Source organism: Emydura macquarii, unplaced genomic scaffold, assembly GCF_026122565.2.
Source record: "Emydura macquarii macquarii isolate MOO-44397 ecotype Brisbane River unplaced genomic scaffold, CSIRO-AGI_Emac_v2 contig_2369, whole genome shotgun sequence".
Lineage (NCBI taxonomy): Eukaryota > Metazoa > Chordata > Testudines > Chelidae > Emydura > Emydura macquarii.
The window spans coordinates 1,734,586-1,762,434 of NW_027132506.1; the positions used below are offsets into that span (position 1 = coordinate 1,734,586).

Genomic DNA, 27,849 nt, shown 5'->3' on the forward strand with positions numbered 1-27,849 from the left:
GTCCTGGGAGAAGGGACGCAGGGGAGGCTGTGCACGGGGTCTGCTGTGGATGGAAAGCAAGATTACCAACAGCTTGTGGTTGTCTAAGGACACGCTAGGTCACAGGCAATAACCTTCCCCTGATTCGAAAGCTCTCCTAAAACGAGTGCGTCTGATCTGGGCTAATGGCATATTGGGCTGCATTAGGAGGGGCATTGCCAGCAGGTCACGGGAAGTGATTATTCCCCTCTATTCGGCATTGGTGAGGCCGCATTTAGAATATTGTGTCCAGTTTTGGGCCCCCCACTACAAAAAGGATGTAGACAAGTTAGAGAGAGTGCAGCGGAGGGCAACCAAAATGATTAGGGGGCTGGAGCACAGGACTTATGAGGAGAGGCTGAGGGAACTGGGCTTGTTTAGTCTGCAAAAGAGAAGAGTGAGGGGGGATTTGATAGCGGCCTTTAACTACCTGAAAGGGGGTTCCAGGGAGGATGGGGCTAGGCTGTTCTCGGTGGTGGCAGATGACAGAACAAGGAGCAACGGTCTCAAGTTGCAGCGCGGGAGGTCTAGGTTGGACATTAGGAAAAAGTTTTTCACTAGGAGGGTGGTGAAGTACTGGAATGGGTTACCTAGGGAGGTGGTGGAATCTCCATCCTTAGAGGTTTTTAAGCTGAGGCTTGACAAAGCCCTGGCTGGGCTGATATAGCTGAGGTTAGTCCTGCTTTGAGCAGGGGTTGGACTAGATGACCTCCTGAGGTCCCTTCCAACTCTAATATTCTATGATTCTATGGGCAGCCGTCGGTGAAAGCCAGTTGCCGCACTGGGACTGCCTTTGCCCCAGGCCCCATTGGCACATGTGTGACGATCCTGCCTGCCCGCCCAGTCCCTGAAGAAACCCATCTCGCCTTTTGTTTCCACAGGAAGATACCTCAGACTGCGGCAGAGGGGCCTCCTTCAAACCCTCCCTCAGCGTCTTGTTAGCCCTGCAGCTGCTGCTCTTCTACTTGACTGCCAGCCGCCAGCCTCTGCCCGCGACATCTTGCCTTTAAAACATCCATCTGGTCCAACCCATCCATTTTTCTTTTGTTTAAAACTCCATCTGCATCCCCCTCCAGGCGTGTTGGAAAAGGGCAACTTCTCGTCCCATCCGTGCTGGTTCCACCTTGGCTGTGGTTCACGAGGCCCTCCTCTCACTCCATTCAGGAGCTGGCATCTCTGTTTCGTTTTTCTTTTGCTTTGTTTCCCATCCTCTCCAACCTGCCCTTGCCTTTCTCCTGTCTCTGTGCAGCAGGCCGGAAAGCACTGAGCTCTGAGCAAGACTTGGGGAAGTACAAGCCATCTTGAGGCTTCTGTTCTTCAGACAGCGAATGTCCTTGAGCTCTTGACTCCTTGACCCCGGCCTCACCTTTCCATTGAGCTGTTGGCCAAATACGAAGAACAGTGACCTGGTTTTTTGGTTTGGTTTTTTTTCTTTTTTTTTTTTTCCTCCTCTCATGGAACCTGAGGAATTCTGGGAGATTTTGTAGTTTCCATTGAGAGCTGTCTTACCATTTTGCCGTCTTAAAGTATTTAACCAACAACGACGCCAGATTAGTCTTGTGTTTGAAATAATCTGCCCTCCCGCCCTGCCCCACCAAAACAACCCGTAGAGCAAAACAAACTAGAAGATGAAAAAAATGATGTTTTCTTGCCAAATCGAGACTAATTTTGTTAACTCCTCAGCCAATCGCCATGGCTTCTTGAACTCAAAACAAAAAACAACAGATGTCATAGTTTTATGATGTCCTCATTTGCTTCTCCATGCCACCCAATCACTAGGTGCTTTCCAACACCATCCCTTCTGAGTCTCGCATTATTTACATCCATCTTATTCCAGTCTTTTATTATTATTTTTTAGCCTGAGGATTTCAAACCTGATCTTTCTACATCTACTTTCCAACGTTTTAGCCTGAAGGATTACAGTATTTATTGTCAGCAACAAGGACACACACAAAAAAAAGAAACTTGAATTGAATTTCATGGTCAGTATTATTTATTTAAATCAATAACTCTGTAGTGGAAAGTGGGGAGAAGGGTCCAAGACATTCAGCAGCCACTGATGTGCATCATTTTAGCCCTGACATGCGTCCCCCCACAGAGTGGGTGGGACTAACGATGGCAAAGAAGAACTTCCTGGTCCATGTTGTCTCCTCGTTCCCCAAAAATATCCTCCCTCTACAACCCAGGCTTGATACCAACTGTCTCTGCCACACAGACCGGCGGGCACGCTGGCAGAAAGCTTGGTTAATGGTCCATGAGTCTCTCTCTGGACCTGACTGCCACCATTGGGGCGGGCGCTACCCACTCCATTGAGTTGCATGCCCTGATCCTGTGTGCTAACCCTTCTTCACCAGGCACGTAGAGCTGGAGAGCCTTTTAAAACCCTCAGGGTCTGGTTTAAGTAGGGGGCTGAGCCCCCCAGCTCCCACTGACGTCACTGGGGTTCAGGACCTCTGAAAAACCCAGCCCAAATTCACCCTGGTGTGACTCTGTTAAGTCAGAAGAGATACACCAGGGCGAATTTGGCCCTCATGCCCCAAATGCTACTCCAGGGGGACTGGAATCCAGGGCAGCATTGCTAGAGGAGGAGGGTCCCTGAACTGAGCACCCAAGAGGGTGCCCGCATATGGCTCCCGTTGACTTTGCCTCCATGGGGAGAGTTTGACCTTATGCGCCTTTGGCCTTAGGTTGTGGCAACAGCTGAAATCTTGGGAAGGGGGCCGCGCTGATGAGGGGTTTAGTGGCACGCCACGGAGCAGGGGGTCAGGCCCCAGAGGGGCAGGTTCAATCTCCCGAGATGGCAAGAAAAGGAGGAGGATGCTACACGGGCAGAAGTAACATGTGCCACCAGCAGGGGGATGACATGGGGCATTTGACCCATGGGCACACAAGGCCCTTATTTGCACACTCAATGCCTCGGTGCATGATGCCTGTTACCATGAGCCTGTGAAGCATCCAGATGTTTGGGAGAGGGAAGAACACCTGGATTCTAGGGTCTCACTACCTGGGAGACTTGAGACTGACCCATCTTTCAAGCAACAGCCAGCACTTTCTGGCCCTGATGTCATATATCTATCCAAACGACATGAGATGCCCCCCGCCCAGCATTTCGAATTTGATTTTAGCGGTGAGGGTTCTGTTGGCACCTGCCACTCAACTCAAGCCCCTGCCCCCCGCCAAGAACCCCTCCAGTTGGTTTCGTAGCAGCACGTTTTATGGCTGGGGCTGGGGCATGTGTGGAAGAAGCTGGTCTCTTCTTTGAGCAGGTGCTGTTATGCCGGGGATGGATTCTGCACCTCAGACTAAAGCCGGCTTCTGAAGTAACAGAATCCCTCCCCCTGCAGTGAGCGGTGTCTAGATTGGGACGTCAAAGCAGTAGAGCCTTTGGGGCTAGTCCTTGGGCGCAGGCAGGGATAAAATAATCATGCCATTTACCACAGGTTCAGCTGCTCTTGAGTCCCTTCCCGGCCCCAAAGCCGCCTTCTCTTCAGCCAAATATCCCCTTTGCCTCTTTGCTTTGGGTGGCCAGGAGAGGGGAAAGACCCTCCCTCGTTGCTGCTTCCTGGGACGGATAGAGCAAGATCATGAGCGGCAGCCCAGTGCAGTGCAGAGAGCAGGGCAATGTCACAGCAGCTCCACGCAGTGTGAAAGCAGCTCCATGCAAGGCGACAGCTCCGTGCATTGTAATGCAATGGTGCGAAAAGTGTCACAACTTCGTGTAGGGTGTGGCAGCTCTGAGCAGTTGGATGTAAACCAGTGCAAGGCGATGCAGCGTAGTGGAGTGATGCAACCCAGTGCAACGTGATACAGCGTAGCAGAGTGGTGTAAACTAGTGCAACACGATGCACCTCAGTGGAGTGGTGAACTCAGTGCAACATGATGCAGCGTAGTGGCGGGTGCAGCTCAGTGCAACACCATGCACTGTAGTGCAGCTCAGCAGAATACAGTGCAGTCCCGTGCACCATGATCCGTTTGGGATATCTACCATTAGGTCTCTGGCACATCTGCTGAGTCTTCTTAGCTTCCTTTTTAATCCCTCTTTGTCCTGGGGGCAGGGTGGGGTACCCTGCCTCATCGGCAACATCGTTAACAAGGGGTTCACGTCCTGTCCCCACTGCCCTCCCCATCTTCAGAACCAGCAGCCAAATGTCGGAAAAGCTCTCTCCTCCCAGACCTCATTGCTTTCCTTTCCGTCCACTTCTCGTTTGGGTTAGTGCCCATGTTAGCAAAGATGGGACCAGCCATTCCTGGCCCACGACTCCTGGCCTGTGTCCCTCACCTCATCCTCTCTCTGCCAAGCCATGCCAAATCGTGTGACTGCTTTGTGATGTGGGCAAACGACTAACTGAGATCCTGCCCCACCCCGATTTCATTGCACTTCTCACCAAAGCCGGACTGAAACCCTAGGGTACCATACAGCCTGCCGCTGCCTTGCCCGCATCTCTGTTTGCCTGACGCCACGGAGCCAGTGAATGTGCGTACCTCGTCAGCAACAAACAGAGACTTGGGAAAGAAGGGAGCAGGGAGACATACGCTCTTCTAGACGGCGGGGAGCCAGAATCTCCTGGATTATTTTTTTTGGACACCTGGCAGGAAGGGCTAGGAACGGTGTGTGTTGCATTGCTCTGCTTTGTGACACCACCGTGCGGAGGCAATATAAAGGAGCTGCTTTGTGAGCTGCTTGCAGAATGTACTGGTTTAAGGCCCGGCGGAGTGTCCATGAGGTCGGACGAGCCCTTTGTCTGATCCGGTCTCCCTTCAGTAGATGTCCGTTAGCTCGCAGAGCAGGGGCTCGTGCTGAAGTGCAGCTGATGGGCGCACAGAACTAATTCCTCCAAGCCACCCGGCACTGCCTTGGAAGCCGAGCTTTTATTTCCAGCGTGCAGCGAAGCCTGCTGCACTGGAATACGCAGCATCCCTGTGCTCTGCTTCAGAGGGGAATAAATACCGGAATGACAGCCCTGGGCATTGCCGGCCTCCAGCTATCCCCAGAGCAGGTCAGTCCCAGACAGCCGCAGGCAAATCTTCCTCCCTTGCCCCTCTAGCACCTGCTGAGTGGGCCTCCACCCATCTCCTGGGCAGATCAGCCCTCATGGGCCTGTCTGTTCGTGGCTTGATTAGCCAGGTCAGGGAGCCAGTGAGTGCCCGCTTTGATAGTGATCCCACCCCCACAGCCTTTCACACAGGCCTCTCGGGGGGAAGCAGCCTTCAGTCCCCGCTAGCCGGGGGTGGAATTGAACAGGTGACCTTGGGAAAGGCTCCCAACGCTCATTACCAAGCCCCTGAGCCAGCTGGTCCCATCTCCATGTTTTAAGGGTCAGGGGATCCTCTGTGGGAAGGAACGGTCGTGTTTTCGCTCTGGTTCCGTGCTCGGATGGGCCAGTACTTGATTCCTTAGCGAGGGGGGAGACAGACTTGGAAGAGCTTGTCCGGCTTGAGAGTGTCTCCTCCTGGTCTGCAGCCTGGCCACCCGTGTGATGGAGAATATGTTTATGGAGGTTGGAGTGGGCAGGGGGCTGGAGGTAGGGCCCCCATTTTGCCCCCATGGCAGGTATGCTCTATGATAGAGGCTGAGATCAGTGGGTGCATTGCAGAGCTGCATGGGCTCAACTCCCACCCCCAAATCTCTGAACAGGGATGTCAGTGGGAGAGAGAGAGACTGCCCAGGGCAGCCTGTGACTTCTCCCCTAGAGCCGCCAGGTGGGAGGGCAGCGCCAGCCCCACAGACCCGTGTCTGCATGCGCAGTAAGTCCTCCTCCTCGGCTCCAAGCTAACCTTCAGCCTTTTCCCACGGAGGAGGGGGGTGCTGGGCATGCCGTCCGCCGCGGGATGTCACTGCGATGCACCAGAACTCGCAAGCTGCCCATGGAGCCTCTGAACGGGGGCTGGGACCGAAGGACTGGGAGCTTCCCCCTCCCCCACCCGCCTTCTCCCAGTCCCCCAGCTCTCAACTCCTCGTAGCCCCAGTGTAGCACAAATGCCGCCCGTGGCAGGGCTCCCAGATCCCGGCGGCTCAGCCAGTCAGTACAGAGAAGGCCAAACCAAGGTCAGGAAGCATGTGCTCCTCGTGGGTTTCAGGGAGGTCTCCCAGTGAAGCGCCAGCAGGCGGGGGGGCTGGAATAGACAGCATAGATGGGCAGTTCGTACCAAGGCGTTGTCTAACCCTGCTCAGAGCAGATACAGCCAACCTGGTGGCTCAATCCGTGATTAGGGCAAGCGCATTAACAGAGCCGAGGCCGTCCCCTCCCTATTAGACATTCCCCTGAGCTTCCCTCCCTGGGAGAAGCTGGAGGGCATCTAGGGCCTGGGGTCTGGTGTCCCCTTCCCCCATCAGCTCTAGCAATGCACTCGGGTCTCAGCCTCACAGGGAGAGCTGCCCCCCCCCCCCCCGCCCCCGCCCAGCCTCCTTCCATCACTCCAGCCCAGTCGTGCAGCACGGCAGCCGTGCAGAAAAGTCCGAGAAATCGGAGGCAGAAAAGCCATGACATTCGGCTGTGTTGCCCAAGGGCTGTCGAGGCAGGGCCACTGGCCATCCGGGCAGCCCTGCTGGGGGAATGGGCGGAACAGGTTTAGCGATCTAAGCAGGGAGGATTTGGTTCACGGGCGATTTCTCAGCTGCTGAGCAGCCCCAAGTTGCTGTTAATAACCATTTCCTTAACATGGCCCCAGCACTCTGCACTGTGCTTTAGGGGAGGGGCGGGGGGATTTTTGTTAAAGCCACAGAGCCTGTCCCGCAGCACTTAGCACATGAGGGTACCAGCTAATGGAGGCGGGTAAGGGCAGGAAAGGTGAGAGTTGGCATTAGCAGGGCGCTGCAATGAACGGCCTCCACTGGGCCATCTGCAGGCACAGGCTGAGTGAGGGCAAGGTGGGGCAGGGAGCGCTGGAGAGAAGGCAGGAGAATTGTGCTGGAAGGCAGAGTTTGAAGGGCAGCGGCACACAGCGCGGGAGGGATGTCGGCCCAGCTTTGGGGCTCATTGCCATGAGTAGGAAATACTCCCCTGTAAGGAGCAAGAAGATGAGAAGGGCAGGCCAGGGGTGGGGGAGGAGATGGCTGAGTCGGGGGTGGGGGGATGGCCGGGGCAGAGACAGAGGACGAGATGGGGCGGGGGGCAGAGTGCAGGGGACGAGGGGGGCGGGGCAGAGCACTAACGCTGAAGCGGAGGGGTTTGCACTTGCTGTAGCTAGCAAGGGAGCTGGTGAAGGGATTTGCTGCGGGTGCCGGACACTGGGTGCGGGAGAGGAGCCAGGAAACCCCAGGGTTTGGGGGTGGGCTCAGGGCAGCGGGAGATGGGGAGCTGCTGACCTCCCCCACCTTAGGAGGGCCTCATCTCACCGTGAGATGCTCCCTCCTCCCAAGCAGCTCTGGGGGCTGGCATTGGCCTGCTGGAACCCATCATCATTTCAGCTGTGTCCATCGCCCCACGCTCCAGACACACCTGGCAGCAGGGCGTGGCCCGGGGCTGGCTGGGACTAAAGTCACGCGACCTTAACGCTTTTCTAAAATGAATTCAGCTAAAACAATTTGGGGAATGGGCGGGGGGGTGGGCAGGGGAAGCCAAGGGCCTTGCCGGTTTGACCCTTGAGCCGGAGGGGGCAGGGGTGGGGGGAAAGGGAGGCGATTGGTTAATTAATGACTGGGTTAATTAATGGTCATTTTGCTTGTAGCTTTTTCAGTGTGTGTTTGGTTAATGTCTCTGGGAAACAGTGTTTTGAACAGATGGCTGGCTCTGTGTTACTGGGAGTCTGTGTAATTCTATAGTCTAGTTAGGTGCTCATTTGAGAATAACAAAAAAAAAAAGCCTATACATAAATATAAATATATATATATTCTATTTTACGTTTAAAAAAATAAAAAACAAAAAGAACAAAGCGAACCACTAGGTAGCTGTTCTGCTGGGATCAAATCCTGAGCATTCCTCATCTGAAAGCTTTTTTCTGCTCATTCGAAAGGTTGTTTGTTTTTTTTTATTATTTGATTTCATTTGATTTCCTTCTCTTTTTTTGTACAGAAGAGTCAGAAAACTTAAAAAAAAAAAGACAAAAAACTTTGTAAAATATTGTGTGTGTGATTCCTTGTAAAATATTTTCAAATTGTTTATTACAGAGGATCAGTTATTAAATAATGTTCATATTTTCACTTCACACCTGGTGGACTTTTTTTTTTTTAGCTGGTTTTGAATGGGACGTGGGGGGGCGGGTTGTGGCTGGGGTGCCACACTTGGTGGGGAATTTGTAGCTGCCTCAATGGATTGGTTGCTCCTACCTGTCATGTGGAATAACGGTGAGTAGAAGAGGAGTGGGTGTCAGGACGCCTGGGTTTTATTCTTTGCCTTTGGGCCCGATTTTCAGGACTTGCTTAAATCGATCGGTGTTCAACAAAACACTTAAGCACGTGCTGATCTGTCTATCTGATAAGGCCCCGTTACCATAGGTTCTGAGCAGCTTGCTAGCTTTAACGGGTTTAGCCCCACAACACCCTTGTGAGGCAAGGCGGTGCTATTCTCCCTATTGTACAGGTGGGGAAACTAAGGCATGGAAGGACTAATGCCCGATGGGCAAAAGTATTTAGGTGCCTAACTCCCATCAATTTCAATAGTACCTATGAGGGTCTGGGCCCGTGTGTCTTGCCTACGGTCACCAAGGAAGCCGGCAGTAGAACCAGGTCTCCCAAACCCAGCCACTGCCCCCTCCTTCCTCTTTGTTGGACTGCGGCTGGGGGGGGGTTGTCTAGTGGGAAGAGCAGGGACCAGGGAGTCAAGACTCCTGGGCTCTGGTCCCAGCTCTGCCACAGACTCACTGTGTTCCCTTGGATAAGTCACGTCCCCGCTCTCTGCCTCAGCTTTCCATTAATATACTGGGGTAGCGATCCTGACCTACATGACACAGCAGCTGCTTGACTCTGGGAGGTTGACATGTGCCCTTGTACTCAGCTGGCAGTGGGCACTCATCTTCCTGGAGCACGGGTTGCAATGGCCTGAGCAGCTGCCCCTTGCTAGCCACATGGGCCCAACACGTAGAGCATGTGAATAATCCTTTCCTTCAGGTCTGGGGGGGGGGTCCTAGAGGAGGACGGGACATCCTGGCCGTGAGGCTTGTTGGGGCAGCCAACTGGGACTGGCGCCATATCAGGACATGAGACCTAGCACCCCACGGCTGGAGGAAGCAGCTTTGTCGCCCAGGAGGGCGCAGGCGAAGGGAGCACCTGTCTGTATTCTCCAGCACACCTGTCTGGTTGATGCTTTTTGTGGCACTTCCTCAGCCAGCAGAGTGGCTGCAATGCAGCTGAGCAGAGACACGATGGGGTCGCTGAGTTTCCACCTCCCCACTTTCCCGCCACAAATGCACCCCAAGCATCTCTGTCCCTGAACCTGTCTCAGCTGCCGTGTATTCACACATAAGTACACCTCCCTCTGCCACAAAGTGCAGCCCCCACAAAGACACAGCCCAATCGATGCATCAGCTGAACTGTGATCAAATCCCAGCCTTTCCAGGACCAGGCTTGGCCTCCAAGATCTACGCTGCCGCCCACCCGACAGAAACTCAAAGGAGGCACGTGAGTTATATCAGCCAACAACTATTGGCTGCAATTCATAATCCCAAGTGGGCAGGGTTAAAATGCCGTCTGCCCTCCTGTTAGAAGGTGAACGGCGACACGGGAGGGCAGAGTTAAGGTTATTGGAACATTGACTTGCCTGAGTTCCTAGCAATTAGGGTTTGTTGATAATTATAATGTTCTCTTAACATTGTCTCTAGGGGGCAACATGCTGCATTCTCAGCCTTTCCTCTCTAGGAATTATTATTGTTTATGTATGTACATTGTGATCGCACCTAGGAACCCTCCTTGTGCTAGGTGCTGTACAAATGCAGACCAAAGCCACAGTTCCCTGCCCCAAAGAGCTGACAAGCCAAGCAACACCTCTCAGTCTCTAACTAGCAAAGAGATGGCATTGGCAATGAAACCTCAGACGTAACTCGGCAGACGCTGATCTACACCAGGGTAAGGTGCCAATTTCAGCCCCACCAAAGTCAACAGTAGGGTCCTTTATAACAGTGATACCCAGACTGTGGCTCCCGAACTGCCAGTGGCTTTTTCATATGTCTCCTGCGGCTCTTTGCAGCACATGATATTAAAACACTGGGGGATTTAATTATTAACCAGTCTAAGTTATTAACCAATCAGGCTGCTTTTACTATATTAGCTGACTGTAGTTGATAAATTAATAATACTTGGTCAGTCATTTTGCTGTGAGAATTATATAGATGTAAAACCTAAATATTTCCCCTGTCACACTGTTTGAATACAAAGATACGGTACTATAGTAAATGAAGCAATGAATGCACACGAGTGTGGCTCTTTTGGGTAATGTGGATCACTAATTAGGCTCCTGAACCCCTGCAGTCTGAGTATCACTGCTTTATAGCATGTGGATTGGGCCCTGCGTGAGAAGAGAATCAAGCCTCTAAGGTTTCTACTGTGACCTGTAAAAGGCTTCAAGGGAACATACAAGAATCAGTCCAAAATTTGTATACAGATTCAGACTCTCCCTTCCTTCCAGTGCCCGGCAGCTATGACGATCCCAAGTGTCATCTTCAGCTCAGGGCATGAAACCCTGACAGGAAGGAAATCCCATGAACTCAGGGTTCTGCTAAGCCACTTGATTACCCCACCACTCCAGCTGTGCAATGCGGATGCCTTTCAGAGCACCCGGACTGGTAAGAGGGTGGCCTGCCCCTTAATGGCCAGAGTCCTCGGGCTGCAGCTGAGGAGGGGGACAGGTATTCCCAATCCCAGTAAGGAGCAGGGCTGTCATTAAGGGGAATCGGGAGCAGCAGGGAATCCAGTGGGAGGGGACGAAGTGGGAACCTGCTGGTGGAAAAGGGGCCTCCAGAGAGAAAGCCCTAGCTGGTGGCACTCAGAAATCCCACAGAGCCCAGGTGGAGAGGGTGAGAGTTTGCTGAAGGGATGCTCAGGGGAAGGGCCAGATTTACATCTCCTGACGTTTAGTGGGACCATTGTTGAAGATCAGCAGGAAACAGGAGCCAAGCCTCAGTTTATGATTTCTAGTCCATTGTCAGGTTTGGACCCTGAGGACTTTATCTTTGGACTGGAACGGCTACTGTTTGTCCTAACAAATGACTCTGAACAAGGGCATTATTGAAATGAGTTTGTGAAGTCCTTGTTCATCAAGTTCCTGAGGAGGGGGAAACTGAGGCAGAGTGCTAACAACACTGGGTCTTGCCACCAGAGTGTGCTATGAAATGGAGGGCTCCTGTAGCCCCGCAGCCACCAAGACTCTCCTGTGCTGGGCTTCTCCTCTAAAAGGGGTAAAGATCGCGCCACAAGAGGCATGGACTGGGCCTCCTTGGGCAGCTCCAGAGGAGAATGTGATTGGTTCTGAACAGTTATTCCATCCGCGAGCCTAAGAACTGCAAAAAACCCTACACACACATACACGTACATGAATGCACACATACGTACATTCACACACACACATCCATGTTTGTGTCACCTGGCTATTCGCGAAAGGGCTGTGCTTTCCTTTCAAAGTAGGTGGGACCTCTTGGGAAGGAACCTCTGCAGAGAACAAAGGAGGAAGAAACAACCAAGCAGAAATATCCAGGCAGTCTGACTGAGACACCAGCAGCTATAACTATCATGCTGGCTAACACACAGCAGAAGAGGTAAGTGAATCAAACTGTGTACTGCAAGCTTACATAGTATTGCTGGGTAGGGGTCTGTGGCCAGCTGGGACAGTGTCCTAGGGCAAGGAGGCTTCCTGAAGAAAGAAAAGTCCCCCTGTTACTGAAATTTGTCAGGAAGAGCCTCTCAAATCAATGTCCGATAGGCATAAACCACTTCTTTGACTTTGGGAATATAAGTAGGCTTGGCAGAATTAGATTTTTGGTTTTTGTAATTTCAACAGATAATATTGATGTTTATTTTTAAGCAATTTTTTTCTATTTTTATCAATTTAATTATTCACAGCTGCGCAAACATTGATTTTTAAGCATTTTTAATTTTTTTTAATCTATTTAAACTTTCAGAGTTGTGGGAAACTATGGGGAGGTGTCAGACAATAATTAATGACACGATTCAGAAAGTTAAAGCTTGATAACTATGAAAACACAAATTGTCAACATCACCAGTCCAAATATCCAAAGTAAATCTCCTTAAATCAAACTCTAATACATTTTCAAGCTGCATTTTTCTTTTGCTTCTCTGTAAATTTTGTTTATTACAGATGGAAGTATTTTTTCATCAATTTGTGTGTGCATGGTGAAATCAACGTTTACCAACATTTATTGATAAAAATCTAATTCAGTTGGCTGTATGGTTTCACTAACAGTAAGTCATGCATTAAACCAGGCAGTCGTAAAGTTTAACATGCTGTGAGGCCAGCAGCATGAGGGTCTGCTTTTAATGCTAGTAGCAGCCAGGGCCTTGGAGCTGGCTTTTATAGCTGCGCTTCAGGTCCTTCACCAATCTGGGTCCCATCTGAAACCTTATCCTCTCTCTTCAGTTCCGCTCTTCATACTACCGGTATAGATAGCTTTGGTACAATCTCGCCTCCAGAGAGATCGGGCATGGGGAATGATGCTGTGCCCTTGAGAACTTGGCATTCCTTTAGGGATGTGTCAGCATGTTGGCCTTGAAATGCAGAGCTGTAGCTGCGGACTCTGGACAGTCAACAACAGGGAGCTTAGTGCCGCAGCCTTGCTCTAGGATCCTGTGTGCTGTGTCCTGTGTGCAAACACGTTGTTTTCTCTTGTCGATGCTGTGCTTTTACAGTTGTGATCTCCTGCAGAGTCTGCTCCAGGCACAACCTGTGCCTGGGCCATTCCAAGATGTATATCTGTTTTGCAATTAAAACTTACAGTCACCCCATGAACAAAAGACAAGGGCCCATTTCCTCCCCTCTTACAGCGGAGGGGAAAGCTGCCAGGGTCCAGCAGTACTGCTGCTCTGAGAAGCAAGGTGAGCTTGAGGCATGTTGTCCCACCGCTCCCCAGAATCCATTCATGAGACTCCATGAATCTCCTCCACCCCAGCAACATGGCAGCTCATAAAACTGCCATGTTTTTCCTGGCCGCCTTTCCCACAGGCGGCTGTCTAGATTTCCCCTCTGAGTTGACAGAGACACAGATGGGGAGCTATTGCTGCTCAGGGTAGCAGATGCAGCTGTTCCTCCAGTACCTTACCCCTCCTGCGCTGTCTGTTCATGTGCCCTTCAGCCACAGGGAGCAGAGCACCCACAGAGCGGCTAGAAAAGGAAGAAAGGAAAGTTGGGCTTACGTGCTGGGACTCGGTTCTCTTTCTGGGTCTGCCAATGCCACTTAGGACAACTGATTTATCTTCTCTCTTCTTCTGTTTCCCTGTCTGTTAAATGTCTTGCCTGTAAACTCTTCCCAGAAGAAACCATTTATTACTGTGTGTATGTACAGCACCTAGCACCCTGAGATCAGGGCCTCTAGGCACTCGGAATAGATTAGTAGGAGCAGCTGTGCTTTTGAATTGTATCATGATCCAGTGATGAACTATATAAAGTCTTCCCTAGAGGGGTCTGAGATGTAACTGTTAGAATTTCTCTCCTCTCTTTAAGGTCTTGTCTTCACTAGGAAGAAAAATATGTTCTTCCCACCAGGACAAATCCTGAAGACAGGGTGGTTTGTAGCTTTCACGTGAGTTAGCAGCCAGAGGTGCCCTCTAATGGTGTCTAGGACCTTATCGTTTGTTAGCTACCACCTTTTTTCCTAGCGTGGATGGTCTCTTAAGTGAGACGCATGAGGCTGGATTCTGTTCTCACCACGGTTTTATGCCAGCGTAGCTCCGTTGGAGTTACCCCTGAGCGAGTGCTGAGAGAGGAGAATTGGGCCAGTGGCAACAAGGAAGCCTGGTGTCCCAGGCAGAGGGCGACAAAAAATAGACCCAATGAAAAGATGAAAACATTTCTAAAATCTGGGGCAGAGACAGCAACTGTACGGGAGGTGAGGTGTCAGGGTTTTATCAGCAGGTCTGGGCAGTAAGGAAGGGGCCATTTTTACACAGCCCCGTTTCTTGCGGTGGTCCCGTGATGTCAGCTGGTGGAGTGACTCGTCTGGATGAGCAGGGTCCTCTCCTCAAGGTCCGGACCTCTCAAGATCAGCCCCCAGCAGGGCTTTCCCCCTGTTCCCGGTCTGTCCCCTCGCCTAGGAGGCACGTGCCCCAATGCCCGGGGAACGTGGCGGGTGCTCAGGTGTGCAGGGCCGCCCCAGCTTACAGCCTGGCTTTAACCTTTGGGTGAGCAGATGTCCCAATATTCGGGGCTTTGTCTTATATAAGCAACTACAGCCACCCCCCCCCCCCCAAAAAAAAAGGTGTCCCGGTTTTTCACACTTGCTTCTCTGGTCACCCTGCACCACTAGACCTTGCCCTGCTGTGGAGGCATTTTCCCACCGCCAGCCCCCCAGGCCCAGCTCCCTAGGTCAGGGCCTGGGGTCGCAGGGAGCCCGTGTCCGGTACCGATCGGGGTGCGCCCCGGCTCAGCTCGGGCTGGAGACGCATGGTCCGAGCGCGAGCGCATGAGGCCGGCTCCCCTCTCCCCCACCCGCGGCCGGAGAACTTCGCCCCACCCAAAAACTACAACCCCCAGCATCCCTTTCGCCAACGGCGCCCGGGGTCCGTCTAACCCAGTGCATGTTGGGACGTGTCGTTCGTCTCGCCCTGACTTCCCGGAGCAGTGCCGGGCCTCGAGACTCTATCTCCCGGCGTGCACCGGGCGGTCCTTCTCCTCCTCCGAGGGCGAAGCGCAGGCGCAGTGTCGCTGTTTGTTTGCGTCATCACTTGTGTCGCGCGGCCGGGGTAGCCAGCAGCGGCAGAGCTAGTGAGAGTGAGGCGGCGCCGAGTGGCCGCGGCCTGGCCCGGGGAGAGCAGCCAGCGGGGCGGGGAGCCGGGCCGGGCAGGGCCGGGCCGACAGGGCCCGAGGCGGGCCCAGGGGAGAGGCCGGGCAGCCCCCTGAGGGCCCCTGGTGAATGGCGCCGTGAGGGGCCGGCCCGGGACCCCGCCCTAGGATCGGCACCGGGGCCCCGTGCGCGCGCGGCCAAGGGGAGCCGGGCCCTGCCCTGCCCTGCCCTGCCGGCTGGGTACCGGGGTACAGGGCCCTGAGGGGGCGGGGTACCGGGGTGCGGGGGCCCGAGGGGGCGGGGTAACCGGGTGCGGGGACCCAAGGGGGCGGGGGTGGGCGTCTGAGTGTTTTGGGTAACAGCGTTTAAGGGGCTCTGGGCTCATCCCTGTTGCGGTGGCTGGTCAGGCCTGACGTTCACGCCATCCATAGTGCGGTGAAGGCTGGGGGGAAGCTGCTGGATGCCTGACTCCCCCGAGAGTGTCCGATCAAGGCCCCTGCCTGGTTCAGCGAAGGTGCGTGCGGGCAGAGATTCAACATGAACCGGTACCTCCCGGTAGCCCGGCAGCATTTTCTGGCCGTGCTGGCCAGCACCAGCGTGGTGGTGAAGTCCATCTGTGCCACCGTCGTCCTGCTCTACTTTCTCTCCTTTGCTGTGGACACAGTGTTTGGGCTCGGGGTGACTCCTGGTTATCTCTTTCCACCCAACTTTTGGATCTGGACGTTGGCCACGCACAGCGTGGTGGAGAAGCATGTCTGGGACGTTGGCATCAGCCTGGCCACAGTGGTGTTGGCTGGCAGGCTGCTGGAGCCCCTGTGGGGTGCCCTGGAGCTCCTGATCTTCTTTGCAGTAGTGAATATCTCAGTGGGCCTCCTGGGAGCCTTTGCCTATCTTCTCACCTACATGGGGTCATTCAACCTCTTGTACCTGTTTACCGTTCGCATCCATGGCATGCTGGGCTTTCTCGGTGGGGTCTTGGTGGCCCTCAAGCAAACCATGGGTGACAACACTGTCCTGAAGGTGCCCCAGGTGCGGATGAAAGTGGTCCCTATGTTCTTACTCCTTATCCTGGCTCTTCTGAGACTGGCCACCCTTATTGAAAGCAACATATTGGCCTCTTACGGCTTTGGGGTCCTCTCCAGCTGGATCTATCTCCGTTTCTACCAGCGGCACAGTAGGGGGCGTGGAGACATGTCAGACCACTTTGCTTTTGCCACCTTCTTCCCCGAGATCCTGCAGCCCGTGGTTGGTTTGGTGGCCAACTTGGTGCATGGCATCTTGGTGAAGGTGAAAGTCTGTCGGAAAACAGTGAAACGTTACGATGTGGGTGCACCGTCATCCATCACCATCAGCCTGCCTGGAACAGACCCGCAGGATGCCGAGCGGAGAAGGTATTATATGTTCCCTTGAAATATATTATCTCGTTTGAGAGTGTGCGTTCATGCAACATACCTTGTGCTAAATACCGGCTGAAGGTGAACTGAGATGAGTTTTAATAAGACAACGAAACGGCTGGGTTCCAAATGATTCTGTCTGGGTTTAAATGTTATAAGGATTATTTTTTAAAAGGGCATATTTTAAAATCTTTCCTCCTTGACTTGCCTCTCACAGTCTGAGTTCAGGGCTCTGTGTTTACCACCTGGAGAGAAAAACAGCCTTATGCTCCTTGCAAATCATGTGAGCCATCAGCTATTGTCTGCACTAGGGTAGGTGCAGTCCTACTGGTGATAGCAATAGGGGGACGCTAGTGTGCAACAGCTGCATTTCAGGAGTATGTTGTCTGGTTCTGCTGAGGCTATGGCTATACTATAGCTTAAATCGACTTGCATTATGTCACTCAGGGGTGTGAATTAGCCACTCCCCCGAGCAACATAACTTATGCTGATTTAAGTGCCAGTGTGGACAGCGCTATCTTGGGAGAGCTTCTCCCACCCACATAGCTACTGCTGCTCGGGGGGCTGGAGTAATTAAGCTGACGGGAGAGATCTCCCATTGGCTTAGAGTGGCTACACAGACGTTTACAGTGGCGCAGATTCTCTCTAAAGTAGTCCAGAGCCTGAGAGCAGATCCACCCCCCCACACTGGTAAAAACACTCATGCCTTAAGCACACTAGTGCTCCCACCATTCCTACTGTTGGTGGAATTGCTTTGATGGTAACCACAAGAAGTTCTGGGGAGACGGATCCTTGTATAGACAAGGTTTCTTGGGGGGAATGAAACCCTGAGATCAGCAGCAAAAACAACGAGAGTTCTGCGGCACTTTAAAGACTAACAAATTTAATTTTTGTAGGCATAAGCTTTCGTGAGACTCACGTGGCTGAGTCTCACGAAAGCTTATGCCTACAAAAATTAAATTTGTTAGTCTTTAAAGTGCCGCAGAACTCTCGTTGTTTTTGCTGTATACAGACTTAACACAGTGTGAGGCCTACTTCCGTTCCCTTGTGTATTCATGCATCCGGGCGGAGTTCCTCTGGGCAGCATCCGCTGGCTCCCTTGACACCTTCCGGGAGCAGTGGACGCTGTCCAGAGTTCTCTGCTCGGTGTCCCCTTCTGGCTCACTTCGTTTAAACCTGTGACCCTCACGTCCCTTCCTGTTTTTTTCATTAGCTGTCCCAAGTAATCAGTTGCGTTCTAGGCTCAGTGGCTCCTCCCCTTAGGCTGGGGGAGGGGCCTTTAGCAGTGGGCGGGCGTTCCTGATTTGCAAATAGATGGAACTGAGATCAGCAGGTGGCAGTTCTCGTAGTTCACCTCTTACACTTTATTTTTCGACAGGTAGTATTTCCAATGCCCAGAAAAATAAAACTATCCAAGCGAATTGACTTTCTGTGCATCGAACCACAACAAGCCTGCTTTAGAAATGGGAGCCATCCAATCATTCCCAAGGGAAGCTGTTGGGACTTCATTTAAAAAAATATTAACTTTGTTCCTAATACAGAGCTTAGATTCTTGCCATTTAATAATCTAGTCCCTGTGCACATGCTTAACTGTAAGAGCGAGAGTATTCCTGTTGAGATCCGTGGATGGAAGGTTCATCTGTCTCTGCAGGATGAGGGCCTTAATTTGCTCTTTGCCAGTCATGCTGCCTTCTTACTCTCCCTCCCTTTTCCAGTATGGAGAGGAAAATGAGCTGAGTCAGCTTCCCTCTCTTTCTAATCACTTTCACTTCCTGGGTCTGTTGCATGAATGCAAGCAGCTGCTTGTGCTTCAACTCAGGGGCAAAATGTTTTAAAAGAAAATTGCAGAAGCTGTTTTAATTTTTTTTCCATGAACCATTTTATTCATAGTCAGGTTTTGCACCCATTCCTTTAACTTCTCAGTTGACTGTGTCTCTTGTGCAATCTGATCATGTGTTGCATGAGTTTCGAAAGCGGAGACAAGAAACCTTCACATTTTATTGTCTTGGAGTGTAAACATTTCCCTCTATTCAGGTTAGTCCTGTTTGGGGGCGATAGGGCTTGGGGCAATGGTAACTGATCCAAGCCTCTGCTAGAGCCAGCCAGGCAGTAACCTAAGCAGCTGCCAGATCTGCACAGCTGCCCAGCTGGTAATTTCCCGCAGGCTGTGTTCAGGGAAGATATGCTTAAATAAGTCTCAAGCCTCAGTGTGGGGCATTCATGGAGCTAAGAGCCTACAGAAAAGAGCTGCCAACTAATCATGTTCTTGTTAATGACAACTCAGTGTGAGGGGGCGGTAACTATAAAAGGTGTGTGTTTCTGGACCCAGTTGTGCTATGTGCCTTCCCCTGCAGTCAGCTGATAGCATTCAGCTCTCTGCGGGATCACGCCCTCTGGGTAGCTGCCCCGCTCCCCAGCTGCTTTCCCCATGGGCATTCAACTGGGTGGCTATCCTTAAAGCAGAAGTCGTCATAGATCACATGGAGCAGTGGAACAGACTTCTGTTATGTCAGTTGAGGATAAGGGGGCACTGGCAAAGGGTTAAATCCCCACCCTGCCCAACTGCCTGTCTTCTTGTTTGCAGATGGGCTGTTGGGATTGTGGAGAGAGACTCCCTCCCCATCGGTCCCTCAGCATCCCCTCCACTGGCAGGTTAAGCAGGAATGTTCATAGGTAGCCCCTCTCAGAAGGTGGCAATCAGGCTGGGAGGGATTAAAAGTGAAGGAGTCCTGCTGGGAGTACTGGAGATGAGGAAGATCCTGCTAGAGGGGAGGGCAGGAGCTGAAATGAAGCTGCATGTCTGGGTGGAGAAGGTGGTTAGTGTAGGAAAACAAATAAATAAGAGTACGATATGCACTGACAGTTCAGTGGGTTGCTGTGTGCCCTCTGCTAGGAAACCCCCGTTGCACTCTCTGTTTGCACGATAGCCACCAATGCCAGGTGTCCAAAGCACTGGAGGGTGCACCATAGTCAAGGTGTATCCTGGCTGAGCTGATGCTTGGTTTCTTCTGGGTTTGGAGGACTGAGGGAGCAGCCTCTGCTAGGAAGCCTGGAGGGGAAAAGGAGAGTTTGGCTCCAGTGCTGTTGCAGAACTTACAATAAAAACCATCTGATTTGCTGATGACCTACATCTGAGCTTTCTTCAGGGCTGGAAATTCAGCCCTTCTGTTGAGGAAAGCTCTTCCCAGCTTCATATCGCCTTCCTAGCTGCCCACTTTGTTGGCCTGGATTGGGCTTCTGAAATATCCTGCTAGCCAGATCTTCTTTTCTTCCTCCTCAGAGCTCTCTGTCAGGCTGGCTTCGCATAGCCTATCCAGAGGTGCTGGCGCTCTTGCCTCCCAGTAATTGCTGAATGAATTTTAAATTTATTTATTTATTTGGCGTGTGCAATCCGATCAAGCCAAGCCCCGCCACAGCGTTCTTATCAATGATGTTCAAGGCACGAAGGCCTCCAGGAAGTCGAGTCATTTTGCAGTCCGTTGTCCTCCAGTTTTAAATGAAAGCGCCACATTTCAGGATAGAGAATTGATCATGTGATAGGATCCAGATAAAAGGATGTCTCCTCCCTGGTCATTTTCAATGGCTAACTCTGGAGCAGGTCTGCTGCAGGCTCCTGTGGCTTGTTCTGAGCTCCACACGGAGGGTCAGTCTCCTTGATGTGGGTGTTGGGGGGGATGACCAGCTCTTTTGTTAGGGTGAGCCATTGGGCGTGCTCAGTGACTGCATGGTAGTTGTATGTGAAATCCTTCAGGCCCTTCCTGTACCCACCCTGGTTGACTCCCGCAGAGCCTAGTTACCCCCAAGCATGCTGGCAGGAAGTGCAACTGCGGAGTGAAGAACTGGCCTTTCTGCCTGGCGCAGGGTGGGCAGGCAGTGGTAGGGAGGGTTGCAGATGGCTGTGGGCCCAGGCACTGTGCAAGGCAGCGAAAAGGCTGATGTGAACAGTCTCTCCTTAGAGGCAGCTCTCTGTCCTAAGTCTGTGACAGATTTAAGCAGTGAGGGGGCAAAGGGCATGGGTTAGGGATTTAAGAATGGGGCAGAATTCTTGGCCAGGCCAGAGATTTGCAGCTGTGCCAGAGACAAAACTGCCATTGCCATCAGTGGAAGCCGAGTGCCTGCAGTGAGCGTGGGAATGGGCATTCATGAGCTGCCCTGCAGATGGCAGAGGAGAATTTGCCCTGCTGGTGCCTTGACACCAATATTCTAGTCAGACTACAGAGCATCTGTCCTCAGCATGATTCAGTGAAACTTCCCGCCTGTTCAGAGAGGTGTCAGCTGCAGCACCTGTGCTCTGCCTCCACCCGAGAGGGCTCCCTGGAGGCTTCTCTGAGCTGCCAATCTTTTTCCAGGCCCTCTTCCTTGGGAGCTGGAAGTTAGTCTCGGGTACCAGGTCTGGAGCAGCCACTGAGGGGGGAGGACCTCCTCACAGAACCTGCCGTCACTGTGTGCAGGAATCCCCTTTGGTGTGCCGGAGGATGGTCCTGGCCAGCACCAGCAGAATCAGAGAAGTCCTGGATTACGATCAGGGGCTCGGTGGACCCCTCGGCCAGCGCACGGGGCTGCCCACCCTGCGTGTTCCCTGTCCTGCTCCGGGAGGTAAGGCAGTCTTGCCTCCTGCTTCTGTAGCTTTCTTCGAGTGGCTCCTGTGGGAGGGCGCTGCCCTCTCACCCCTGGCCATCCAGCACTCACCAGGCACTGCCCCACTAGCCTCCGCGCTGCCCCCGACACACCACCTGAGTCGGCTGAACGACATCCAGCTGGTGGGTCTGCCTCTGAATCATGCCCGGGGAACATCTGTACATGCTTGAGCTTCATACCCTCGGGTCCCTGGCAAGTGGCAGGGCCTGTTACCACCTGTGGAGGGTGAGGAACCCTGATGGGTCAGTCTGTGCTCCGTTGTGGTCCCACAGCCCGCCAGGGATAATAGTTGGCAGCTCCTCCATGGAGCCGTGAGCACAGGTGTGTACCTGGCGTGGTTCATTAACTCCCCCAACATCTTTCCCTTTTGCGGTGAGAGGGAGGCCCTGACACACATCTGCGTAGAATGCGTCAGGTTGCAGCCCCCTTTTCCGGCTCCTCCAAAATCTCTTACTGAGGTCCTGGCTGCACTTTTCCCCACACCTCCTGATTCCTGCATACACCCTCCACAGCCCCACAAAGTTGCGGAACCTCTTCATCAAGCTCCTCCTGGCACTAGCCAAGACAACTATCCATCCATATCCGAAGAAGGAAACTGGCTGGGAGTTGCTCTGTGACTAGTTCACTCACATCTCTGGGTTGAGTTTTCTGGGCATTTCCACTGATTTCTGGGGCACCTTTGAGGAGTGTCTGAAAGGCTCTGCTCAGTGACCCCTTCTGGTTCCCTGATTTTTCAGCCTTAAGTCTCACTCCTCTTCCTGTTTTCTCCTGGGCTGTTCCCAGCAATCAATTGTAGCCTGGACTTAATGCTTCCTCTCCTGTAATTGAGGGGGCAGGCCTTTAGTTATGGGCGGGCCTAGACCCACCTGTCCCGTGCTTTGCCTCAGAGAAGGTGGTACAGTTTGCTTTCCACTAAACCTGTTCTGGGAGAGCAATAACAATGGCTAGTGTTGCTGGTTCAAGCGCTTCCTCTTTCTCCAGCCAATCTGGGTTCCAGGTGCTCTCTCTCATTTCCTGGTGTCTTTGCTTGTGAACTGAGGAGGAAATGTCAGGTGGGTCCTGTTGAGATGGTGAGGTGCATTGGGGTTTGGAAGAGGCTGGAAAAGCAGGAGGCAAGGCTTCCCCCACCTCTTAGGGCACGTGACTGGGAACAAGCAGGGCGGAGGGGTCCACCCTGTCCCTCTGATGGTAATCCAGGAGTCTCGTGCAGTTATCACAGACCTGCTAAGTCCCTCCTTGTTCCAAGAACTGGTGTGGAGTTGTTCCCTTGGATACATGCACCAGGGCTTTCAGGTACATTCTTAAGCAACTTTAGTGCTGATGAAAGCAGTTTGCCTCAGTCCTGCCTTGGGAACTCGCCTCTAGGGATGCGATGATTCTGTTTCCTTCCCCGCACCCCTCTTTCACCCAGTGAGTACATTTGGTAGGCTGTAGGGGTGTGGCTGGGCAGTGAACAGAAATGACTCAGAACTGGAATGTGTCTCATTCCTCTGGCTGCATCTTGCACGCGCAGCACAATTTCCCAGTAGACAATGAGTGCTCCTATATTAATGTGAGTCGATCACCAGTGCAGAATCTCTGCCAGGGGTTTGCATTGAAGGTTGTCTCTTAATCCATTACTGACTTTGAAAACAAATGTACTTGTTTTGATGTTGAATATATGAAGCACCTGTTCTAGATGCACGAGACAGGCTCTAGAGATGGATTTCTGCGTTTAATAGGCCTTTGTCTTGACTCCTTGTTCCTGCCTTTTCCTTTCTTCTTGCTTCTCTGCTCCTTTTCCCTCTGCTACTGCCTGACCTGACCGCTCCCTTCTTGTTTTTGTTGGTGGTTTTGGAATTAGTAATATTTATGCAGGGTATTACTCTGACACTAATTTAACCATACATTCCTTAAATTCCAAAGGCCAAATGGTATTTATACAATTGCTTTGAACATGTCTAAAAAGCCTAAATAATAAGCAATTTACTACTCCTAATACAGTGACAAAACATTTATAAGCAGTTGATCAAGATACTTACATTCAGGGGTGCTTAGGCCCATAATGGTCAGCTCCAACATAGTCAGGTTGGTATTAGCAATGAATCCTTTAAGAGTTTTCTACCCTTCAGCAAACAAGTGATGTCATAGCCCATTTCTGATCTCAGCTAAAAACCAGTTGAAGGCAGTTCACTCTTATTTCCAGTCTGAATCCATATTGTATTTTGACATTGATTGTCATTCAGAATCACCTCTTGTATCATAAAACTACACTGACCATGTCTTTATCAATTTCCTCTTTTCTATTATTGCACATGCCCAAAGAAACTGATTGATCAATTAACTGCAGCTAAAAAAGAACATTGCGTAACTCTGAATTCCTGTGTGCAAAATATGGCGAGTGAGTACACACTTTTGTGACATTATTGCATTCATGATATTTTTAGGGATGTCAGTAAAACGTTTACCATGTCAGTTAAAAAAAAAATAAACTTCAGAACTTCATGTCAGTAAAAACTAAAATGCCAGGTTGGCAGCCCTGCTTACAATCTCCTTCCTTCCCAAGCCTTTCCTCTCCTCCCTCTTGCTGACCAGCGTACCTGGGCTCACATAGGCTTTAACACTGGTGTGTGGGTGGGGAAGAGCCATGTTGGTTCATTTTAAGACAGATTCTCTTTGTTTTATTTAAAATCATCTGCAGTCTCCCATGTGGATCTGAGACCTCCTTTTTAGAACTTCCCCCTTATCTCCTCAGTTAGTCTTTGAATCAGACAGCCTCCCTACTTCATTCCCTCTGGCCTTATAACTCGTTATTTCAAGGCCTTCCTTCTACCTGCTAGCACCTTGTCTGCTTCTCTACCAGCACCATATTTCAAGTGGAAGGAGGAAGTGATTGATACTTCAATCAGCCAGCTTGTCCAGATACACATCTTAAGAGCCACTTTGAGCCCCCATTGAGGACCCAGGGGCCCTAATCAGAGGCCAGCGTTTGAAATCTAGGTCATTTATCGCTAAGGATTTCAGTGTGGTTTGTGGAAGGGAAAGTTCTCTCTTCTGTGCTCAGACTGGCAGAAATTCTTCTATTGCCTAATTGGATCACATAATCACTGGCAAGACCCTATTAGTATTTATTACTGCGGCAACAGTGCCCCCAGGTCTCGGTCAGGATCAGGGCCCTGTTGTGCTAGGTGCTGTTCAGACTCAGTAAAAGATGGTCTCTGCCGCAAAGAGCTTACAGTCTTATGGGTCCCACATGGATGCTGCATTCACAAGGGATGTGCCCTTACGTGCACTGACCCTATGTGGGGAGGGCAGCAGGAAGAGGGTCTCGGTTCAGAGATTGAAGTCAAGATCCTGAAAGATTCTCTGCCTTGGGAGAACCTCCCAAGTCCCATTCATCAGTGTTTTCACCAAATGTGGTTCTTGGTGTTCATGGCCTAATCTGATGGGTTTGACACTGATCTGTTCAAATCTTAGCAGGGGTATCCAAAGCATAGCCATAGCTTATTGGTAGTTAGATCTGGGGAGTAACTGCAGGAGCTCTTCATTCCCCTGGCGCATATGCCTCTGCACTGTGAAACTGCTCCAATGCATTCCTGCTAAGGACTGTGTTGGTGCCTCAGCTACTGCCTATAGCATCTCCCAGGCAAGAGCAGCAGAGTGAAACTGATATAAAAACCCTACTGCTTCTGCTGGAGATAGGCAATGTGCAGGAGGCACAGGGGGACAGCCGTAACTCTGCTGCTGCTGAGGGTGCTTTGCCATGGGGGATGGGACTAAACCATAAACTTGTCACAGAGTGGGAGAAGCAGCAGCCGGCACAAATGGGAGATGCGCCTGAGCCGGGAGGGGTGGAGGGCTGCATGCAGGTTTGGTTATGAGCCAACAGGAGGTAGGAGCACGAGGAGAGATTTCCTCTGCTAGAGGGATGGTAACTGATGTGTGGGGAACAGCAGCCACCCAGAGACTGAACCAGAGGAACAGGGGCAGAAATGCTGCACAAGGAGAGCAGGGAGGAATCTGAGCAGGGCCTTTGTATTGGATTCCTTTGCTCCCAGCCCAGTGGTTAATTGACCTGGACTGATGGCCAGTAGAAGCATTGGGAGATCCCCCCTGCCCCTCCAAAATACCCACGAAGTGCCCATCATGCTGTAACATGTGCCTTGTCCTGTCTCCCTGGGAGCACCTGAAGCTGAGCCTGCACTAACCCTGCATGTCTGTCCTTGTCCTGCAGACAAATCGCCCTGAAGGCGCTGAATGAGAGGTTGAAACGCGTGGAGGACCAGTCAGCGTGGCCCAGCATGGAGGATGATGAGGAAGAGGGGGGTGCCAAGTTGGACAGCCTGCTACTCCCAGAGAAGAACCAAAGCGGTCGGGACATCAGTGCTGCAGGAAAAGGAGCCAGCCAGGAGTCTAGCCTCATCACCTTTGAGGATGCCCCCCCTCAGCTGTGACCTGTGAGCAACCCCCTCTTCCCCATCTCTGTGTCAGAGTGATCCCTCCTGTCTTCTCACAGTCCTGTCTGCTCCCCAGCAATGCTGTCTGCGAGGAGCACGGGACCCCTCCCACAACCTCGAGGGGAGAGGGCTACCTAATTCCAGCATTTAATAGCCACACTTGGCTGATGCCATGTCTCTAGACTGTCTCGGTGGTAGCTGTTAGCCACCATTGGTTCCCTGGAAGGACTCTCTCCGCTGCGGGAGCTCTGGTTCTCATTTGCTTTCTTCAGTGGTAATATGAGATTCCTCCAAGACACTAAAGCAGGGCTGGATGCCAACCACCAAGAGGGATGGACCCACATGTGTTGCTTCAGCACAGCACAGCACAGGACAGACTGATCTGTCCAGAGAGGCCTTGTGTTGACTGCCTCTGCCAATAGCCGCCACTGGGGCTAGCTGACCGTGTATGCCTCAAGGGTGGCTGTGGCGCTCTGTCCTGGTTTTGAAGCCTGTGTGCTAGACCACTAGAGACCCTCACAGCATCCCAGAGGGCAAAGTCAGCAAGTGACGCAGCACTTTCGCGCTCTCACTTTTGTGCTGGTGGTTGTTAAAAGTACCCTGCAACTTTCTTTTTCCCTTTCGCAGTTAATTTTGTTACAGATCTGAGGAGCGGGACATGTTTTTCTTAATCCCTTTGCTGTATTAACCCTTTCCCCTCTGGCCCAGATGACTTGGCAGGAACTGGCTCCAATAAATTCCTGAGTTAGGCATTTGCCATGATCATTAGATAAGAAGCCTGTTTAGCTACAAAGTAATTGCTTAGTACCACTCCCTTCCTGCAGCTGCCTACCTTCAATTATTGATTAGCAAGTGTGGGGCCACGTAGCTTTGAGACTAATCCATGGAAATACATCAACCCTAGTCTTTCTGTGAGGGTCACAAAGGGGTTTAATTTCATTTGTGTTATTGCTACTTTGGTTTTTCTCCAATTTCTTTTGCGGTGATTTAAATGGTAACGTAGCCTCTGCACTGGGTGGGACCTGTGCGTTGATTCTTTGTTAGACGGCGAATCTGTTGGATGGTGGGGCTCTTAACCATTCTTCCAACACCTGCTTTTTCTCCTCCCTTTGATTAAAATGTTGGCTTCCCCTCTCCTTTTTCCCCCACTCTGCTGAGGGGCTTTTTTTGGAGAGGGGTTTGGGTGTGAGGGGGGGCTTATCTGGAAAACCTTTCCTTGAGAACCAGCCCCCAAAGGGCATGGCCCTCCAGCTGGTGTACTTCCCTGCGAGGCGGCTACCAGATGGGGGAGTGCGCATGTGTGATTATTTTTTTTTAAAGGACCACACTAGAAGGTTTTGTCAACTGGGAAATAAACATATGGGAATTTCAGTATCAATAAACAAGAATTTCAAAGAGCCCCTCTCGCTTTAGTTTGTAAATCCCCTGAAGCCTAGCTCCTGTTTGCAGGGTCTCCCTTCCATTTTGTGTTTCCCTTATCTGCTCTAATTGCTATGTCCAGAGTCCCATCCGAATGTGTGGTGGATACCTTGATGCTGTATGTTTCTCTGAGCCAGGGATGATCCGTCTGTTTAAGTGCACCTGTCACTTCAGTCTAGATTGCTGCTAGAGGACTGGGATGCAGGGCTGGCTTTTCCAAGACCAGAGCTGGCAGGGCGAGCAAGGGCTCCTGGGGTTGGCTGGCATTGGTAGCACAGAGGAATTTGGATGCTGAGCTTCCATTTCTAGAAAGTCATGCTCACATCCCCGCTCGATCCCTGAGAACCTAATTCAGTGGGTCTTGTCTTATCTGGGTCAGTTGTTCCAAGGGTTAGTTATTCTCATGCATTGTTGAAGAGATGCTGGGCTGATATCCAGAGCCCTGGTTCAGTGCACCAAATGTGTGTTGGAAAATCCTGGGGCCCAGAGGGTTAAAATGCTGCATTTGATCTCCCATGCATAGAATTAGCTGCCATGGCACCTACCCCCTTCTCATAAACCCATTCTTGATCTACTTGATTAAATTAATCTGATTTAGATGCAAAATCTGCTGCTCCTGTTTTAATCTTAAAGCACCAGCTGGCCTGCTTCTGAACTGGATTCCTTTAATCAGCAAGAGCAGCGTAGGAGAAGAGGAGCCCAAACCCAGCAGCCTTACAGTTTTCCCGGAAGGGTGAATTCCACCGAGTTCCTGTAGAGGAGGCTCCCTTCCTGTAGTGCTCCAGGACAGCAGATGCTGGCTCAGCCAATGTGGGAATCAGCCTGACGCAATGACTCCTCCCAGCAGCCCCCGTACTTAGTGTTGGTGTTGGCCGGTGCCCAAGAAGGCCTGAGCTGTTTTCCCCTTTTCTGTGGCTCCCAAAAAAAGCTAGTGACATTGACCCTGTAGTCTGAGGCTGGCAGGAAGAAACAGTCTGCTGCATCAGCGTCCCCCCTCAGCTAGCGTCTTCACTGTCAGGGTATCAAGGAGGCTAGTCCAGGTCTCCTCGGCCTGCTTCCTT

General features: G+C 51.7%; 2 protein-coding genes across 3 annotated transcripts in view; both read left to right on the forward strand.

The window, feature by feature from the left end:
• CACNA2D2 (calcium voltage-gated channel auxiliary subunit alpha2delta 2) overlaps window positions 1–2,103 on the forward strand; it is a 467,666-nt gene extending 465,563 nt beyond the window's left edge. The window contains exon 39 of the mRNA XM_067561187.1: window positions 900–2,103. Coding sequence (XP_067417288.1) covers window positions 900–1,028 — 129 coding nt within the window. The 3' untranslated portion in view covers window positions 1,029–2,103. The remainder of the gene's footprint in view (window positions 1–899) is intronic.
• Window positions 2,104–15,255: 13,152 nt separating this feature from the next.
• On the forward strand, window positions 15,256–27,608 carry TMEM115 (transmembrane protein 115). 2 transcript variants are annotated; one of them, XM_067561189.1, is made up of 3 exons: window positions 15,256–16,292; window positions 25,147–25,369; window positions 27,422–27,608. In XM_067561189.1, the coding sequence occupies exons 1-2, from the start codon at window positions 15,439–15,441 to the stop codon at window positions 25,364–25,366; spliced, it is 1,074 nt and encodes a 357-aa protein (XP_067417290.1). In that variant the 5' UTR covers window positions 15,256–15,438; the 3' UTR covers window positions 25,367–25,369; window positions 27,422–27,608. The 2 variants fall into 2 exon arrangements, with proteins under 2 accessions (XP_067417290.1, XP_067417289.1); XM_067561188.1 differs by lacking the exon at window positions 27,422–27,608 and having other exon boundaries at window positions 25,147–27,213.
• The last annotated feature ends 241 nt before the right edge of the window (window positions 27,609–27,849 follow it).